This window comes from Larus michahellis, chromosome 12 (genome assembly GCF_964199755.1).
Source record: "Larus michahellis chromosome 12, bLarMic1.1, whole genome shotgun sequence".
Lineage (NCBI taxonomy): Eukaryota > Metazoa > Chordata > Aves > Charadriiformes > Laridae > Larus > Larus michahellis.
In genome coordinates, this window is record NC_133907.1 from 5,189,194 (window position 1) to 5,206,173 (window position 16,980).

The 16,980-nt window shown below is 66.5% G+C and overlaps 2 protein-coding genes across 7 annotated transcripts; one reads left to right on the forward strand and one right to left on the reverse strand.

The window, feature by feature from the left end:
• Positions 1–1,954: 1,954 nt before the first annotated feature.
• Positions 1,955–4,679, reverse strand: FAM110A (family with sequence similarity 110 member A). The gene is made up of 2 exons (XM_074605363.1): positions 4,641–4,679; positions 1,955–3,649 (listed from the first exon to the last, which is right to left on the reverse strand). Exons 1-2 carry the CDS (start codon positions 4,677–4,679, stop codon positions 2,564–2,566), a joined length of 1,125 nt encoding a protein of 374 aa, XP_074461464.1. The 3' UTR covers positions 1,955–2,563.
• A 4,694-nt stretch (positions 4,680–9,373) lies between these two features.
• On the forward strand, positions 9,374–13,398 carry SLC52A3 (solute carrier family 52 member 3). Of its 6 annotated transcripts, XM_074604926.1 has the most exons (6): positions 9,471–9,554; positions 10,127–10,429; positions 10,766–10,950; positions 11,369–12,439; positions 12,703–12,826; positions 12,962–13,397. In XM_074604926.1, the coding sequence occupies exons 4-6, from the start codon at positions 11,412–11,414 to the stop codon at positions 13,172–13,174; spliced, it is 1,365 nt and encodes a 454-aa protein (XP_074461027.1). In that variant the 5' UTR covers positions 9,471–9,554; positions 10,127–10,429; positions 10,766–10,950; positions 11,369–11,411; the 3' UTR covers positions 13,175–13,397. The 6 variants fall into 6 exon arrangements, with proteins under 6 accessions (XP_074461028.1, XP_074461029.1, XP_074461027.1 ...); XM_074604924.1 differs by lacking the exon at positions 10,766–10,950 and having other exon boundaries at positions 9,505–9,554; positions 12,962–13,398; XM_074604927.1 differs by lacking the exons at positions 10,127–10,429; positions 10,766–10,950 and having other exon boundaries at positions 9,374–9,554.
• The last annotated feature ends 3,582 nt before the right edge of the window (positions 13,399–16,980 follow it).

Genomic DNA, 16,980 nt, shown 5'->3' on the forward strand with positions numbered 1-16,980 from the left:
GCCGTCCTGCTGTCCCCAGCAGGGACATGCAAAGCGGGGGCATTCCCGGGGGGGACACGCATCACCTCGCCGCGGCTCTACGAGGGTTTCATGCAGGCAGTCCCACGGGTGCAGGGTCAGATGAAGACTCCTGCCTCGGGAACACGGCTGCTCCTGTGACACGCGTGCACACGGATGGACACACACACACACGCGCACATGGACACGTGTGCACATGGGCACGCATGCACACACGGACATGCATGCACACGATCACGCAGGGGTTTGGATGGCTGCGCAGCCCTGGCAGGTGTCAGCCACGCAGGCCGCGGGATGCCAGGCTCAAGCCGAGGGCCAGCAGTGCCTGGAGGGGCACGCCGCTGCTCAGCCCCATGCCTGGCGGGGGGGGGAAGGTGGGGCCCCCTCTCTCCTTGGCAATAGCAGCAAATTTAGACCAAGCCTTGGACACGCCAGGCTGAGGAATCTGGCGGCACAGCCGGTCCCAGCCACAGGCAGGGATCCTGTTCCCGCAGAGCTTTCCCCGAGGGCGAAGCCTGTCCCCTCTCGGGGTCCCCATCGCTCCGGGGTTTCCGGCTCCTCCGGGAGTCACCCAGCACCCCACGTGCTGTCATTACAGATCCCTTGGGTGTGTGCTTCCTCCCCAGCCCTCTTTGTCAGCTTGACTCATAGGCCAGAAGCCATCCCCGTGTCCTGCCCACCACGTCCTGCCTGCCGCAACCCAGACAGCCGGACCTGCCTGTACCCCAGCAGGAGCTGGACGGATCCTGCACCCTGGGCAGTGGCTCTGGGCGGACACACACAGTGCAAGAGCCAGGCTGGGGTGGGAAATACATCATCCCCAAGGGCTTTTTTGGGGACCCCAACTGCTGGATGGAAGCCCTGGTCTAGGTGGTGGATGTTGAACAGGGGCTGAGCCAGGGGGAAGCGCTGGCTGGCGCGGGATGGGGCGGCAGCCGCTCTGGGCCCTTCAAAAATGAAACCTGCAGCCCTGGGGTGTGTGGCCGGACCTTGTCCCCTGCCCTGTCACCACCGCCACGCACATGGCGTTTGCAGACCAGGGCTCGTGCCAGGCAGGATGGCTCCCTGCACGTGTGGAGCCATTTGCAGCCACGGCTTCACCACCTCGGCTGGAGCCAGAGGGAGGCAGCGACGGGGCCGGTGTCCAGGTAGGGTTCCCCGGCTCCAGGTGCTGGTGGCCTTGGTTCCACCATGCCCAGCAGCCACCTGCCTGTGTGGGACACACCAGCATCGCAAGGAGCAGGGGGACCTCACTGGCGCAGGCAGCGCCCACGGTGCCGGGGGCCATGGTGCTGTGCAAGGCTGCCTGCGGATAACATACAGGTGTTTTTCATCTTCAAAGCGCTCCTCGCCCTGACTTTCATCCTTGCGCCTCCCCAGCCCGCCTGGGAGGTCTCTGCTATCACCGCCCCATCTCACAGCCCCGGAGGAGCCGGGACTCGGCCAAGCTCAGCGGCGCGTTGCCGGAGCTGGGCGAGGAGGGAAGGGAGGGCTGCATGGCTGGCATGGTGCTGGCTGCGGCACAGAGGGGAATCCCGCCGGCCGGGGCTCTGCCGGGACCTGCCGGACCCGAGCGCCGCCCCCGCTGTGCCCGCCGGGCCCCGCGCTGACACGCCACGGCACGGCACCCATGGCTCCCACTGGCACCCAGTCGCTTGGCACCACCAGCGCCTGCTGAGCTGCCGGCACCCAAGGGTCCCTGCCCCATCCCGACCTCCACCGCCTCGAGAGACAGCAACGCACACAGCCTCCAAAGCACAGAGATTTAATAAAACTGGCTGCGTTACTGTTATTATTTACAGATCCAACATCAAAAAAAACAGTAAAAATGAGGAAAAGACCAACAACTGTCGTCTTCATAAATACCAGGGCCCAGCGTGCCCGGGGCTTTGCGCCTACTGGCACCCAGGAGGGGACACAAGCGCTCGCAGACACTCGCACACACACGCAGCCCTGGGCTGCTCAAAGCAGGGGGTCGGGTTCGCCCCCCCTTGCCACAAACTAGCCAGCGTCTCCCAGACCGTCAGCATTAAGACAGGGGACACCAGGATACGCCCCCGCCCTGGGCAGCGTGGCCCCCTCGGTGGCGGCTGCAGGGGGACAGCTGTCTCTTTCCCTGGGGCTGTGTCCCTGCTCCCTGCAGGGGGGAACCAGCCCCTTCCCCCCCCACCCATGGGTGCTGGCGAGGAGCAGGGCAGGCAGGCTGATTACACACAGGGTCCTGCAGGAGCAGGTAAGGGGAGGGTGTTGGGGACCAGTCACACACCCGGAGACACAAGTGTCCTCTGCCCTCCTGCAGGCTCACGGTGACCTGGCTCTCCAGTGCTGATGGAGCCAGTGGGAAGGATGCCCAGCCGCTGCACTGGGCTCTGCCAGTGCCGCTGTGGCACAGGGGGCAAGGAAGCAAGGGCTGGGGGGGCTCAGTTCAAGGGTTCTGTCACCGCCGAGAGGTCCCCACGCCTCCCAGGGCACAGCCAGCGCTCCCTCCCCATCTGGCATCACCCGCTCATGAGCAACACGTCCCTGGCGCCCACCACCACCGCTGCTACACGTCGGAGACCTGCTGGGGCTCCCTGGCCTGGCGCAGCCCGTACAGCCACTTGATGACGCGGGCGTTGCGCTCGATGACGGAGATGCCATAGGGGACGCGCTCGGCCGGCCGCCCCTCTGGCGTGGCGACGCTGGGCGGCGAGCGGCCGCCCTCCGAGCTGGCCGTGCTCACGCTGTGAAACTTGAGGGACACGATGTCGGAGCTGGCGCGGGCAAAGCGCTCGGCGCCCATGTCCTGCACCTCCTCGGGGTCGAGGCCGCAGTAGTTGAAGAAGCGTTCCAGGTCAGCGGTGGCCCGCGAGAGCCGGTCGCTCAGGTCCGACTTGGAGCGGTGCAGCAGGGGCTGCCGGCGGGCGCTGTCGGGGCGGGAGGGAGAGATCCGCGCCGGGGTCGCGGGCAGCCCTCCTGGGATGGGGGACGCAGGCACCGGTGTCACCTGGCCCTGCGGAGCCCCGCAGGGATGGACATCCACCCTCCGCACGGCCACGCTGCCGGGGAGCTTGGTGGCAGCGGGGCTCTCTGGTGGCTTGCTGGCACCCTCCGTCCCACCGCCCAGTGCCACGGGTGTCTCCACCCTCCACTTGCACTCCCGGCCCAGCGGGCTCTCCGCCTTGGGGAACGGGCTGTCGCAGAGGTTGATGAGGTTGTTGAGGATCTCCAGGTCGAGGGAGGTCTTTGGGCCACCAGCCTCGGTGCGTCGTGGCCCCGGGGGTGCCCTGCGGCTGGGGGTGAGCGCAGCCCGGCGCACCCCTGGGGTGAAGAGGGGCTGCTTGAGTAGCGGCGGCTTCACCGGCTCCTGCCTGGTGCTGGCAACCTGCTGGCTCTTCACGTACTTGGCCTTGTCAGCCTCCAACCTTTCCACAGCGCTGGGCTTCCCGGCGCCCGGCTCGACGTGCCGGCGGAAATACGCGGGACCCTTGCGGAGGATGCGGATGGGCATGGCCGAGGTGAAGGGTGCCGTCACTGTCACCCCCTTCATGGCGTCGCCGGCTTGCAGAGCCTCGATGGGCATCCTCCGCGCCGGCAGCGGGGCGCGGGGTGGGCGACGGCCACGGGCAGCGAGGGGCTCACAGGCTGTCGGCTGCAAAGAGGGGCCGGAGTGAGGGGTGGTGGCGGGGGCTGGCGGGCAGACAAAGGCTGCGCAGGAGCTGTGCGGTGCCGCACTGTCTGCACCGCCTGAGCCGGGCTCCCTATTTGAAGGCAAACACCACGCCTCCGCCTGCCGCCGAGGCCTCCCCGAACTCTTCCCCGGCCAATCCGCGGAGCAAGCCTGCTTCAAACCGCTCCCGGGCCAATGGGACCAGCGGGGAGGGCGCCCCGGCCCTGGCGAGGGGCACCCCAGGGAGCGAGGCCGGGGAGGAGAGGGGCGGCGGGGGTCTGGCAGCCCCTCACCGATGCTCTGCCCACATCGCCCGTGCCCCGGGGTGCATACCCTGCACCCAGGGGTGCATCACCTGCTCCCAGGGGAGCGTTGCCCCCATCCAGGACTGCGTTGCCCACACCAGGGGGTGCATCCCCTGTGCATCCCCTGCATCACCCGCCCCACTCACCCACCACCCCACAGGCTGGGGGATTTGGGGCTCCGTTCCCTTGGCTCTCCGCACCCTCTCAGGTTCTGGGGTTGCTCCCGGGCTCCCCACTCCCACCTTTGAGCCCCTTGGAAAGCGCCGGCGGGGGTTTCCACCCGTGCTTCCCCATCCGAGGTGTGCCGGGAGCCAGGCTGGGGCCCCGCGCACCCCGTGTCCTTGGGCCCCCGCCAACCCCAACAAGCACCGCCGCCCGCCCCAACGGTCGCGCAGAGGCACCGGCCCGCCCACGGCGAGGAGAAGGCGGGGGGGCAAACCAGCCCTGCACCCTTCTGCAGCCCCCTGCCGGGGGGTGGGCACAGTCAGAGGGACCCTAACACACAGAGGGGCTCAGGCAGTGAAGGGGCACAGGGGGGGACACACAGGGTGGGACCTGCCTATTCCTCCCCCTTCCGCCCCACCGCCCTTCCCGAGCCGCTCTGAAAACCCCCCTGGGGGTCCCAATTTGGGGGCAAAGAAGAGGTAATAGCAAACCCCAGCACTCACCAGGTGCGGCAGTGGGCATGGCGGGGACCAGCGTGCCATGGCCCTGCTCCCTCCTGCGGTGGCCCGGAGCTGGCTGCCGGTTCCGTCAGCCACTCACCTGCGGGCAACTTCCTGGGTGCAACCCAGGGCCCATCCCAGCGTCAGCCGCCGGCAGCAGGAGCCAGCCCCGGCACCCACAGCACCACGCCATGGCCACGTCGAGCCACGGCTGCACCCCCTGCATGCGCTCATGTGCCAGTGTGTCCGCCCTGGCCCCCCCAGGGTCTGCACCCCAACGCAGTCCCCATGCAGCAGCCGCCCCACGGCACACGGTGCGTCTGTCTGATGCGCTGTGACGGGCAAGTGGCCTGGGGGAGGCTGGCTGTCCTTGTCCCCTGCCCCGGGGGGATACGCTGCCTTCTGACCTGGAAAGTGTCTGCAGGGGGCCAGCCAAGCGTGGGGACAGCTGGGGAGGGTCCCAGTGCCAACACAGACCTTCCTGCCTCCTCCCCGGGGGCAGCTTTCTGCACCCCCCCATGGGGAGCCCAGCGCAGGGGCGACCTAGGGACAGAGCCAGCAGTGCAGGGCACCAATGTCCTTGCTGGGCAGGGACAGGGACAGGCAGGGCAGGCAGGGCCCCCCCACCAGAGCCCTGCTTACCGCCCCCACGGGACGCAGGGTCGGGATGTGCTCAGTGCTGTACAGATGCACAGACAGAGCTGGGTCCCACAGCCCAGCGGATCAGCAGAGACCTGGGGTGGTGGGGAGCACAGGCTGCTAGCCGGGTGCCCCCCAGCACCACCCTGCCGATGGCTGGCCCCACTGCCCTGGTACCCTGTGCCAGGCTCAGGGGGGGCTCCGCAGCTCGTCACAGGGGTGCAAACATGCCCCCCCAGCCCTGGGCAAGGAGAAGTGGGGACACATCGCAGCATCGGGCTCTGGAGCTCAGCACAGTAACAGAGGCTCAGCCCCGGAGCCAAGCCATGGAGGGGATGGCTGTTGGGGTGCAGGGAGGGGAACACATGGCCCCCCAGCATGGCCACCTGTGGCCAGTGTGGGCTCCCTGGCAAGGACAGCCCAGCCGGGCACAACCTGCTGCTCCACATTCCTGCGGTGCTGAGCCGTCTGCCCTGGCATGGCTTCGCTGAGCTGGGCTACACCGAGCCGAGCTGAGCCACCCTCCGAACAGCCCCAAAAACAGAGCGATATTATCCCATGCCCAAAGCCTGGCCGGAGCATGGGGATCCGAGTGCCAGGGCTGACATCCGCACTCATGGTGGGCAATGGCTGACCGTGCTCATGGCTCCTCTCCCTCCTGGTGTGGGTAGCCCAGCCAGGCTCGCTTGGCACCCTGGATCACCTCCTGCCTGGAGGCACCCCCTCCCCAGCTGACCCAGCCCCACGCTGCTGGCACAGGACCGGCACAGGACCGGCACCATCTCTGCCACTCACCTGGATCGGCCCAGCGACGTGGGAGCCTCCTCGGCACGGCTCAGCCGCCACGCTGCTTCTGCCAGGGGTGTCCCGGTGTCCCCACGCCTCCTCCTGCCCAGCCACGTCCTCCCCTGCTCCTCGCGGAACGATGGCTGGCGGGGTGGGCTGCGTGCCCCGTGGCCACCGAGCCCGCGTGGGGTGCAGGCAGCCGGCTGCAAGCAGCTGCCCGGGCACGTCTGGGCAGCCGGGTGTTTTTGGAGCGGGGCGTTGGAGCCAGGCAGCGCCCCGGAGCCTCGCCCTCCCTGGGAGCATCCCAGGACAGGTTTCAGGAGGGCAATCCGCCACGGGAGCACTCCCCCAGCACCCGGCTCAGAACCTCTGCCACTACCCCGGGGACACAGGGACAGGACGGAGGAATGGGATTTGGGAACAGAGGGACAGTGGGGTGTTGGCACTGGCTCCACTCCCACCTCCCACAGAAGCTCAGGGCTGGGCCCCTCCTTGCGCTGCTTCAAGGACCCCCCAGGAGCTAAATGCAGCCGTCAATGAGCGAAAAACAAGCTCAGAGGCTAAATCCTCCCTGGAAGAGCTGGGTGGAGGCGGTTGCAGGTGCCCTGCAGCGCCCGAGGAGCAGTGGGGCTGGGGCTCGGCACGGCTCAGGCAGCCCCAGGCAGAGCCCCCCCCAACACCCTCATCTTGGTAGGTGCTAATTCCTGGCATTTAATTACAGCCCCTTGCCATGCCAAGGCTGTGCCCAGCTTTGCAACGGGGGAATTGACCCAGCACTGACCCCGCGCTACCCTGCAGTCACCGCCTGCTCCTGCCTCAGTTTCCCCAGCTGCGGGCTCTGCAGAGCAGCTCTGCTGGGTGGGGACACCTTTCCAAGGGACCTGGGGGCTCGGGGACTCGATGGGGAAGCTCTCGCTGGGCCAGGCATCACCTTGCTCCCCGCTGCCCATGGGCAGAGGGAAGGATGCTGCCCACACCCGGCTCTCCCCACAAGTCTCCGCAGGCGGCAGCTCGGGGCCAGGAGCCGGGGAGGTGACAGATGGGGACATGCCGAGTGCGAGGCCTTTGTCTGCACGGTGGCGGACGGACCCGCAGATGGCGGCTGCCAGCAGGGCCAGGGCCACAGCCCGTGGCCAGGCAAGCACCGGGCCCTGGGGATCCGGCCCTTTTGTCGGGGTCTCACCTCCGGCAGCGGCCCCTTCCCTGGCCGCCCCCCACCAGCCTTTCAACTTTCAACTTGACCTGCTCCTTTCACATGGAAATGGGATGCAAATGGAGCCGGGGGGGCTGCCAGGGGCCATCGGCTGCAACCTGCCAGCAGGTCCCCCCACTGAAATCTGGGGTATCATAACCACTGACGTGGGGCGGACAGTGGTCCCTGGGGTGAGGGGTCCCCCTTGTCCCCCAGCAATGGAGCAGCAGACCAAGAAGACCGTCCCCACTGCTCTCAGCTGAAAGCAGATATTAGGGGATGGCTCTTGCCGGGGCTGAGCTGGAGAATGGACCCCTGCTCTCCTGGGATGCTGATCCCCCCCTGTGCCCTTCCACCACCTGGCCATCCCCACAGCACAGGCAGCGCACCCACCCCAGGGACCCCCGCTGCCCCCCCTGCCCTGTGCTGGCTGCGGTTGGAGGTAGGTCCCCAGCCCTGGCCAGGTGGGGAGGGGGCTTCCCGGGCGGCCGGTCGCCGGACCCTGGCGAAGTCCCGCAGCCGGGGACCGCTCAGCTACCAAATGTTGCCATCTGCCTCTGGGACCTTCGCTCGCATCTGCCGGGGGTGCGGAGGGCCGAGGGGCCAGGGGGGCCGGGGGCTCAGCTGCAGCACGGGGAGGGGGCAGAGGAGGCACAGCCATCTCACACCGCGCAGGCAGCACATGTCGGGCGGATTTGGGTGAGGAGCGTGAAGGGGCGGCGTGGGGGTCCCGCACCCAGCACCCCCTCGGGATCCCCTGCACCGCAGCCATTCGTGCTTGGGAAGGGTCTCACCGCCGGCTGCGCTGCTCCTTTGTGCTGCCAAATTAAACACGGGGAAATCGCCATCTCCTCCCCATCCTCTCCCTGTCCCCAACCCCATAGACCCACAAGGACCTCAGCTGCCCCAGAGCCAGCCCAAGCCCCCCACAACTGGTTTCTCCCAGCCTCTTGGACCTGCTCCCCACCTCCCAGGTACCCTTGAGTACCTGTACTGGTTTGAGCTGGGATAGAGTCAATTTTCTCCATAGGAACTGGTATGGGATTTGTGGATTTGTGCTGAAAACAGTGTTGGTAACCCAGGGATGTTTTAGTTATCGCCGAGTAGTGCTTACACAGTGTCAAGGCCTTTTCTGCTCCTCACACCACCGTCCCCCAGTGAGTGGGCTGAGGGGGCACAAGGAGATAGGAGGGGACACGAATGGGACCCCACTGACCAAGGGATATCCCATCCATAGGGCGTCCTGCTCAGCGATAAAGGCTGGGGAAGAAGAAGGAAGGGGGAACATTCAGAGTGGTGGCATTTGCCTTCCCGAGTCACCGTTACGCGTGGTGGAGCCCTGCTGCCCTAGGGATGGCACAATTCCTGCCTGCCATGGGCAGCACTGAAGGAATGCCCAGTTTTGCTCTGCTCACGCAGACAGCTTTTGCTTTCCCTATGAAACTGTCTTTATCTCAACCCACCAGTTTTCTCCCTTTTACTCTTCCCATTCTCTCCCTCATTCCAGGAGTGGGATGTCTGGGGGGTGGTGTCCCTGCCCATGGCCAGGGGGTTGGAACTAGATGATCTTTAAGATCCCTTCCAACTCTGATATTCTATGATTTTGTGATAGTCCCCGCTGCAACTCCGTGGGGGCAAGGTGCAGGGGCCGGCTGTAGCCCCCGGAGGTGTGGGGCACAGGCAGGCAGGGCAGGCAGGGCAGGCAGGCAGGCCACTGGAGAAGGCAGCCCCAGGTTTTGCACAGCCGCAGCTTGCTCTCCCAGCGACACCCTCTGGGTGCTGTGGGAAGAGCCGCTGTGAGGCTTCCTGGGGCGGTGGGTGCTGGGACGGGACGGGGGTGTGGGGGGGTGTGCTGCTGGGGGTGACCTGGCCTCTGTCCCCTCACCCGCGTCACCTCCCAGCCAGTGCAAGGGGCTCATGCGCTGGCTCATGGCTTGGCTGATCGCCCAGTCCCGTCTCACTTGGGCGTCAGAGGTTCCCGGGCAGTGCACCCGAGGTGGGACAGCCACCACAGTCAGGGGCCCCTGAGGTCCCTGTCCCAGACCGTGACCCTGCAGAGATTCCCCGGTGGGGACAGGCACTGTCACCGCGTGACATTCACATCTGCAAGCAGCAGCCTGAAATAGGTGGGATGCAGTTCAGCTGCATCAGGGGACAAGTGCAAAGCACAGGACACTGCTAAGAATAATCCCCGGCATCCAGCCAAGCCGGGGTGCACCGGGATAGCGGTGAGACTGCGGCCAGCACCCCGTGCCTCCGCCGTGCAGGCAGCAGGCATGGGGCTGTCCCTGGCGCCAGCGGTAAGCGGGGACGAAGGGCAGCGGTGGCCCCTGGGGTAGGGCAGGGACCGGGCTGTCCCCGGGCTGGCAGGGATAGGACAGGAGGGGGTCGGAAACTGGAGATGGCACAGTTGGACTTTGGCCACTGACACAGAGTGTGGAGCTGAAGGACCTCACCCGGCGCCCAGGGTCAGGCTGCACGGGATGAGCTGGGCTCGGTGGCAGGGAGAGGGGAGCGGGACCCCACGGCCGGTCCTGCACCCACCCGGGGATGGGGTCTGCGCTGGCGAAAACCGGGGACCCACTGGGAGGGGAAGCACGAGTGGGGGGTGGTCCTGAGCCTCTGCCCCCTCTGGCCATGCCCCCGTGCCCTAGCTGACCCCAGCCCTCAACCTGCCCTGTGACGGGGGGGGGACAGCTGGGACCGGAGCTGGTCCCTCTGACCCCCAAGCACTTGTCCCTCTGGCCACAAGGGTCCCCTTGGGAGTGAGACACACACCCTCCCCCCCCACCCGGCTCATCCCTCCAAGGACTTCAAAGCTTTTCACTATGCTTTCTTATCGCTTTTATCTCATCATACCCTGTGCCGGCAGCCAACCATCCCTGCAGCTCATGTGTCCCCCCCGGGACCTGCTGGGACCCGCCCACCCAGGACAGGAGCCCTGAAACGCAGCCTTGGACCCCACTGCTGAGCACGTGGCAGGAGGGTGCAGGGTCCCCCCCCGGCCACCCCCCGACCCGGGGACTCTGCCAGCTGGGACCAGGACCCGGAGCAGAGCAGGGCCAGGCCGTCTCCCGTCTGCATCCGGAGGTGGTGACGTGCCTGCCTCACGTCACTGCCCGGGCAGCCAGGACTCGCTCCCGCCCGCGTGCTGCTGCCGGTTCCCCAAAGCGCAGTGAGTTCCCCCTTGGGAGATTGCCGAGGAACCGGTCAGACCGGGAGCCCGCTTCCTTCCTGGCTCCTGCTCCCTACCGGAGTGCCCAACGCCTCCCTACGGGGCCGGAGCCATGGGTGGGTTGTTGCACCCGCCAGGCTCAGCCCCGGGAGACGTGGGTTTCCTCCGCCGGGCTCCATGCTGCGGCAGAGGGCCGGAGCCGGTCTCTGCGGGGACACGGGGATGCGGGGATACGGGCCGTGGGGGTCCTCCTTCCCAGGAGCGGGAAGGGAGCAGGTGCCCGGGGTGGGCAGGGGATGTGGCCGGATCCCAGCTGACTCATCTCGCTGGTACGAGCCGAGGCTCGTTTGCAGGTGGGGCTGCTGGGGCCCTTCTCCCAGTGGCCACCGGCGCCTGCTGGGATCGCACTGGACCCGGCTGGGAGGAAACGGGGAGCTGCTTTGCCCTGTCTTGCGGACGTGGCGGGGGGTCCGGGGCCTGCATTCCCAGCAGAGCAGCTGCCCAAGCCTGTCAGCCCCCAGGTGAGAGCCATCTTCACCCCGTGCCTGGCTGCGCCGTGCCAGGCCGCGCCATGGCGCTGGGGCAGGTTCAATGACCTGCCGGGTCCCGTCCCGGCTCCGTGCCTGGAGCCGCCGAGCCCCGGCTCTGCGGGGACAGGGCCCAGGTGGAGACGAGCAGGTCCCGCACCCAGTGCAAGGAGGGCACAGCGTTATTGCCCGTGGGGAGCAGGGGGCAAAGGAGGGGCCGGGCTGGGCTGGGCCGTGGGGAAGACATGCTGCTCCGCGAGTCCCGCACTGCTGTGACGTGTGGGAGAGGAGCCGCTCCGCCTGCCCACCTGCCTTCAAGAGGGGGAACGCAGGCGGCAGTCACGGGACACCGGAGTCGGGGTTCGAGGGAGTCAGGTCCCACCCCGCCGCTAATCGAAGCCTCTCCCCACAGCGCAGCGGAGTCGCCGCCGGGCCCAGGCACTGCAGCCTGAGCCATGGGGCTGCTCACCCATCTCCTCGCCTGCACCTTCGGCATGGGCTCCTGGGTGGCCATCAACGGGCTGTGGGTCGAGCTGCCGCTGCTGGTGACGGTGCTGCCGGAGCAGTGGGACCTGCCCTCCTACATCACCATCATCATCCAGATGGCCAACGTGGGGCCGCTCTTCGTCACCCTCATGCACCACTTTCGGCCCGGCTTGCTGAAGGAGGTGGCTGTTATCTACGTGGTCGTGTCCATCGGTGTCGTGGCCTGCGGGCTCCTGGCTTTCCTTTGGAGCCACACGTCCCACATCGCCGGGAGGTCTCACAGCACTGCCTTCCTGGTCCTCACCTTCTTCCTGGCCCTGGTGGACTGCACCTCCTCCGTCACCTTCCTGCCCTTCATGATGCAGCTGCAGCCCCAGTACCTGACCACCTTCTTCATAGGCGAAGGGCTCAGTGGGCTGATCCCCGCTCTCATCACCCTGGGCCAGGGCTCTGGCATCTCCAGCTGCTTCAACGTCTCCCACATCGTCAACATCACCACTGGCAATGAGACTGTGGAGACCACCATCTACCAGCTGGAGACACGTTACCTCCCAGCCAACTTCTCCACCCTTGTCTTCTTCCTCCTCATGACTCTGATGATGCTGGCCTGCTTGCTGTCCTTCTTCTTCCTCGCCAGGAAGCCCAAGGTGTGGGAGCTTTCCCAGCGGCAGCTGTTTCCCAGCAGCATCGTGTTAAGCTCATTTGACCAGCTCCCTGATGAGGGAGCTGGCTCGCGGCTGAGCAGAGGATGCCCATGCCCAAAGGATGCTAAGGAGCCTGGGGATATCCTGCCGAAGAAGGTCTCCTACCCCCTGGCCAAGCTCATCTTCATCTACTTCCTCATCACTTGGGTGAGCGCTCTGACGAATGGGGTCCTGCCATCTGTGCAGTCCTACTCCTGTCTGCCCTATGGCAACACCGCCTACCACCTCGCGGCCACGCTCAGCTCCATGGCCAACCCCCTCGCCTGCATCGTGGCCATGGTCCTGCCCAACAGGTGGGTAGCGGGGCGCTGGGGGCTGTGGCGGGGTGTGCCCCGGGGACTTCTGTTCCAGGAACGGCCCCTGCTTTGCAATTGGGTGGGGGTAGAAGGCACCGGGTGGGAGAGGGGCTGCAGGGTGCCAGTGCCCTGGCAGCAGAACACCCCAGGAAAGGATGATGGGGTCAGCACAGAGCCCATCAGCCTGTGTCACAGGTCTGTGCTGCATGCCGCGGCTGGGCTGGCAGCATTCTCTGGTGTCACTTGCATGTCCCTTGCAGGTCCCTGACCCTCCTGGGCATCCTCACCATAGTGGGGACAGGCTTTGGTGCCTACAACATGGCCATCGCGGTGATGAGCCCCTGCCCGCTCCTCCAGCAGTCCGAGTGGGGCGATGCCACCATTGTAAGTCATGGGGTCCCTCTTGCCTGGGGAGGTCTCCAGGGCCACCCCTGGCTCCATCCTTGACATAATGTCCCCTGTCCCCACGGTGGGGAACCCCCAAACCCTGCTGACCGCTCTCCCACCCTGTGCCACCAGGTCCTCTCCTGGGTGCTCTTCACCGGGACGCTCTCCTACGTGAAGGTGATGGCCGGGGTGATCCTGCGGGGCCGCAGCCACAGCGCGCTGGTGTTGTACGGGGTGGTGGAGCAGCTGGGCTCCCTCCTCGGAGCCCTGATCATGTTCCCCCTTGTCAACATCTACGGGTTCTTCAAATCCGCCGACTACTGCAGCCTTCAGTGCCCAGCATGAGGGGGACAGGTACCCCTGGACAGACCCTCTTGCCAGCACGCACCCCCAAAACCAGTGAGAGCTGGGGGGGCTGGGAAGCAGCACTGGGACCGGGGCGGCTGCAGGCACGTCTCCCCACTGGGCTCTGCCAGGTCCCTGGGCGGGTGCAGCTCCATGGCTTTGTCCCCAGCGCGGGCACGGAGCGTCCCTGTTGTGTTCAAAGGAATAGAAAGTCTTTGCTCAGCCCTCGGCTTCCTGCTGCCTGCGCTTCCACCTCCAGGGAGGGGCTGCCTGTGCCGGTGCCCCCCGCCTGGGTACTGCTCGGCTGGGGCCACGTCCCATCCTGTTTCCCTGGGGGGTCTGGCGCCATTTGGCATCATGCCCCAAGACCCCCTCCAGGACCCCACGGATGTGCCCAACAGCACCGGCGGTGTTCCCGGCAGCTGCCCCCCGGACGGTGGGTTTGCAGCCAGCTGCAGGGAGTGGGGACAAAGGTTGCTCAGGCAGGGCTGTGCCGGAGCCTGCCGTGCCCTGGCCACAGGGAGAGGGACCACGGGGGGGGGACACGGACAGGGGGCTTTCACAAGGGCCCCAGTAGCAGATGGGGAAACTGAGGCACGGTGGTACTGGGGGGACCTGCCTGGCATTTGCCATCCCCTGCGGTGGCCCCATGCACTCTTTCTGCTCCCTCCCCATAGCCCTGTGCCCCCCTGCAGCCCATCCCAGTCCTGCTGCACCCCAAGACAGGCAGCACTGGGGGTGCAGAGCCGGAGAGGGGCCACAGAACAGCCCCACACCCCGAGCGGTGCTGGGCACAGCGCTGGTTTGCGGGGGTGGCATGGGACTGGTGCCAGGGCTGTGCCACTTGGTACCCAACTGCACCTTGGCCGTGCCAGCCAGGGTGGGGGCCAGGTGGGGACTGGGGCATGGTGGGGACAGGGGGTTGGGGGACAGCCACAGCCCCCAGGAACCCGCGCCCTGCACGCGCCTGCGCCCCTTCCCCGGGGCACGAGGCAGCCGGGCCTTTGTCCCCGGCCCTTTGTCTGGCAATCTGCTCCCCGAGCCGGCGGCAGCGCCAGCCCCGCGCCTGGCGTGCCTCAAAGCCACGGATTGGAGCCACTTCGGGGCTCCGGCTGCGGCCCGGCTGCCTCCGGGAAGGACGCGGCTGGAATAGCTAATGGCCGGCAGCCCCCCGAGCCGGCGGCACTGATGGGGGTCCCGCGGCAGCAGAGAGGGCAGGAGTGAGGGCAGTGGGCTTTGCCCCCCAGCACCACCGGGCATCGCCCCCTGGCAGCTCCTGGCTGGCCCCACAGCAGCACATGTCCACCATTGGGCCCTGGGGGGGGACACAAGGGGCAGGAGGGGGTTGCTGAGGACCAGTGGGAGATGTGGGGGCACCGCGGGACAGCTTGTCTCGCCCCAGGAGCAGGATGTGTCCCATGGCCCTTGCCGGGATTCGGGGAGCTGAAGCGGGGACACAGCCCCTCTCGCCCTGCACCCCGAGAGGATGCTCGTGCCCTTGGAAGCCCCCAGAGACCCTCGCTCACCAGAGACCCGCCGCCCCCTCCCTCTCGCCGGGCAAACAATCACTTCCAATGGGAATTATTTCCATACAGCTGCTCAGGAAGGCACGAATTCAGCCTTCGCCCGGCCGCAGCGGAGGAGAAAGGCTGAGCCTTTCTTCTGGCGCTCCCCTCCCTCCCCACCGCGGCGGGGGCAGGTTTTGGAAGGGGGGGGGGGTGGGGGGGTGGTGCCCAGCCGCTGCAGTCAGCAGTATTAGCACAGCTCGGCAGGACTGATTGCAGGTTATTAACATACATTATCTCAGTCCCCTGCCTCTGAAAGGGGCCGGGTTCCTATCCCCCCTCTCCCAGCCCTCCCTCCCCCTGTCTTTTACACTTAATTACCTCCCTTATTACACCACAGCCTGGAGAGAGACAAAATCCCCGGGCAGCGGGCAGGCAGGCAGGCAGGCAGGCCCGGCCCAACTAGGGCGTAAGTAATCGCCCGTTTCTGCAAACGTGCCTTCAAGGAGAGAAACAGCACACGCGCGGATAAATAAATCAGGGAGCGGAGGCCGGGAGTCCAGTGCGTGGGGTCGGAGCGGGGGACACACGCTGGGAGCAGCCCAGCAGGCGACGTTCCCCCCTCCCTGTCTCCCGGGGCCGCGGCCCTCCGGGAGAGGTGACCTTGAACTTGGCAAAGCCCTGACGTCAGGGCCGCGCTGCGGGGCCAGATGGGACTCGTGTCGCTGCTTGGGAGCCCCAGCCAAGGGCTGCAGGAGAGGGGAGGAGAGACCCCAGCCCACGTGGGGAGCAGCCCCGGGACCCCCAGCCCCGGGAGCGGGCCTGGAGGGGTGGGGGGGTGGGCTGTGGGGTGCCATGGGCTGTGGGATGCCGTGGGATGTGGGATGCCCTGGGGTCTAGGATGCTGTGGGATGGGGGATGCTGTGGGAGGTGGGATGCGGTGTGCTGCGGGGTGCTGTGGGATGTTGGACGCTGTGAGTTATGCGGTACTCAGGGCTGTGGGATACTGTGGGCTGTGGGATGTCCTGGGGTCTGGGGTGCTGTGGGATGTGGGATGCCATGGGATGTGGGATACTGTGTGTTGTGGGATGCTGTGGGATGTCAGATGCTGTGGGATGTGGGATACAGGGAGCTATGGGGTACTCAGGGCTGTGGGATACTGTGGGCTGTGGGATGCCCTGGGGTCTGGGATGCTGTGGGATGACGTGGGATGTGGGATGCCCTAGACTATGGGTTGCTGTGGGGCGTGGGATGCTGTGCGATGTGGGATGCTGTGCGATGTGGGGTGTGGGATTCTGTGGGATGTTGTGGGCTGTGGGATGTCCTGCACTGTGGGATTCTTGGGATGTGGGATTCTGTGGGATGTGGAATATCCTAGGCTGTGGGCTGTGGGAAGCTGTGGGCTGTGGGATGTCCTGGGCTGTGGGATGTGGGGTGCTGCGGGCTGTGGGATGTCCTGGGCTGTGGGATGCCCTGGGCTATGGGGTACCACATAAAGCAGTGAGTCAGGGCACACTGGCCTGATGCGATGCAGGGATGGCCCCAGCCCTGGCTCCGCGCACGACTGAAGAAGCAGACATCGCTGTGAGCAGGCAGGCCCAGGGTGCTGGTTGCAGGGGTGCTGTATTTGACCCCCAGGCCCAATGCCACATGCCCGGCCAAAGGGGCTGGTGCCTCCCGAGACCAGGGATGCCCAGGGCTGCCCTGTGCCGGTTGTGACAGCGCTCTGCCTGCAGTGACAGATGAGGGACTGTCCTTATTTAAGTGCTGCAACACTCTTGGCATAGCACAGGGCTCTGGGAGAGCAGGGCCCGCTGCCAGCCAAGTCCTGCTGTCACCCACCAGCCCCCGGCCAGCACAGCCCCGGGAGAGCCAGCCCCGTGGCCACTGCCTGCCTACAGGACCAGGGCCTCATCCTGCTCCGGGGAGGGCAGCAGCAGAGTGCCGGCGATGGGAGGCGGGGGAGTGGGGGCTCCAGGAGGGAACAATGCACCGCCACGAGCCCAGCTATTGTTGTGGGCTGCGAAGGTCACAGAGCTCCCCTGGGGACAGGGATGGGGACAGGGACATGGGAAAAAGGGAGAAGGTGGGAAAAGAGACAAGGAAGAGGAAGCGGGGGGTGGGGGCAGGAAGGGACAGTGGGCAGGAATGGGGACAGGACAGAGGTGGGACAGGGATGACGGCAGGGAAGAGGGGACAGAGATGGAGACAGAGAACAAGGGACTGGCGAAGGGACAAGGGAAAGGGGTCAGTGGGAAGGGACAGGGGACAGAGATGAAGACAGGGAAAAGGGACAGGTAT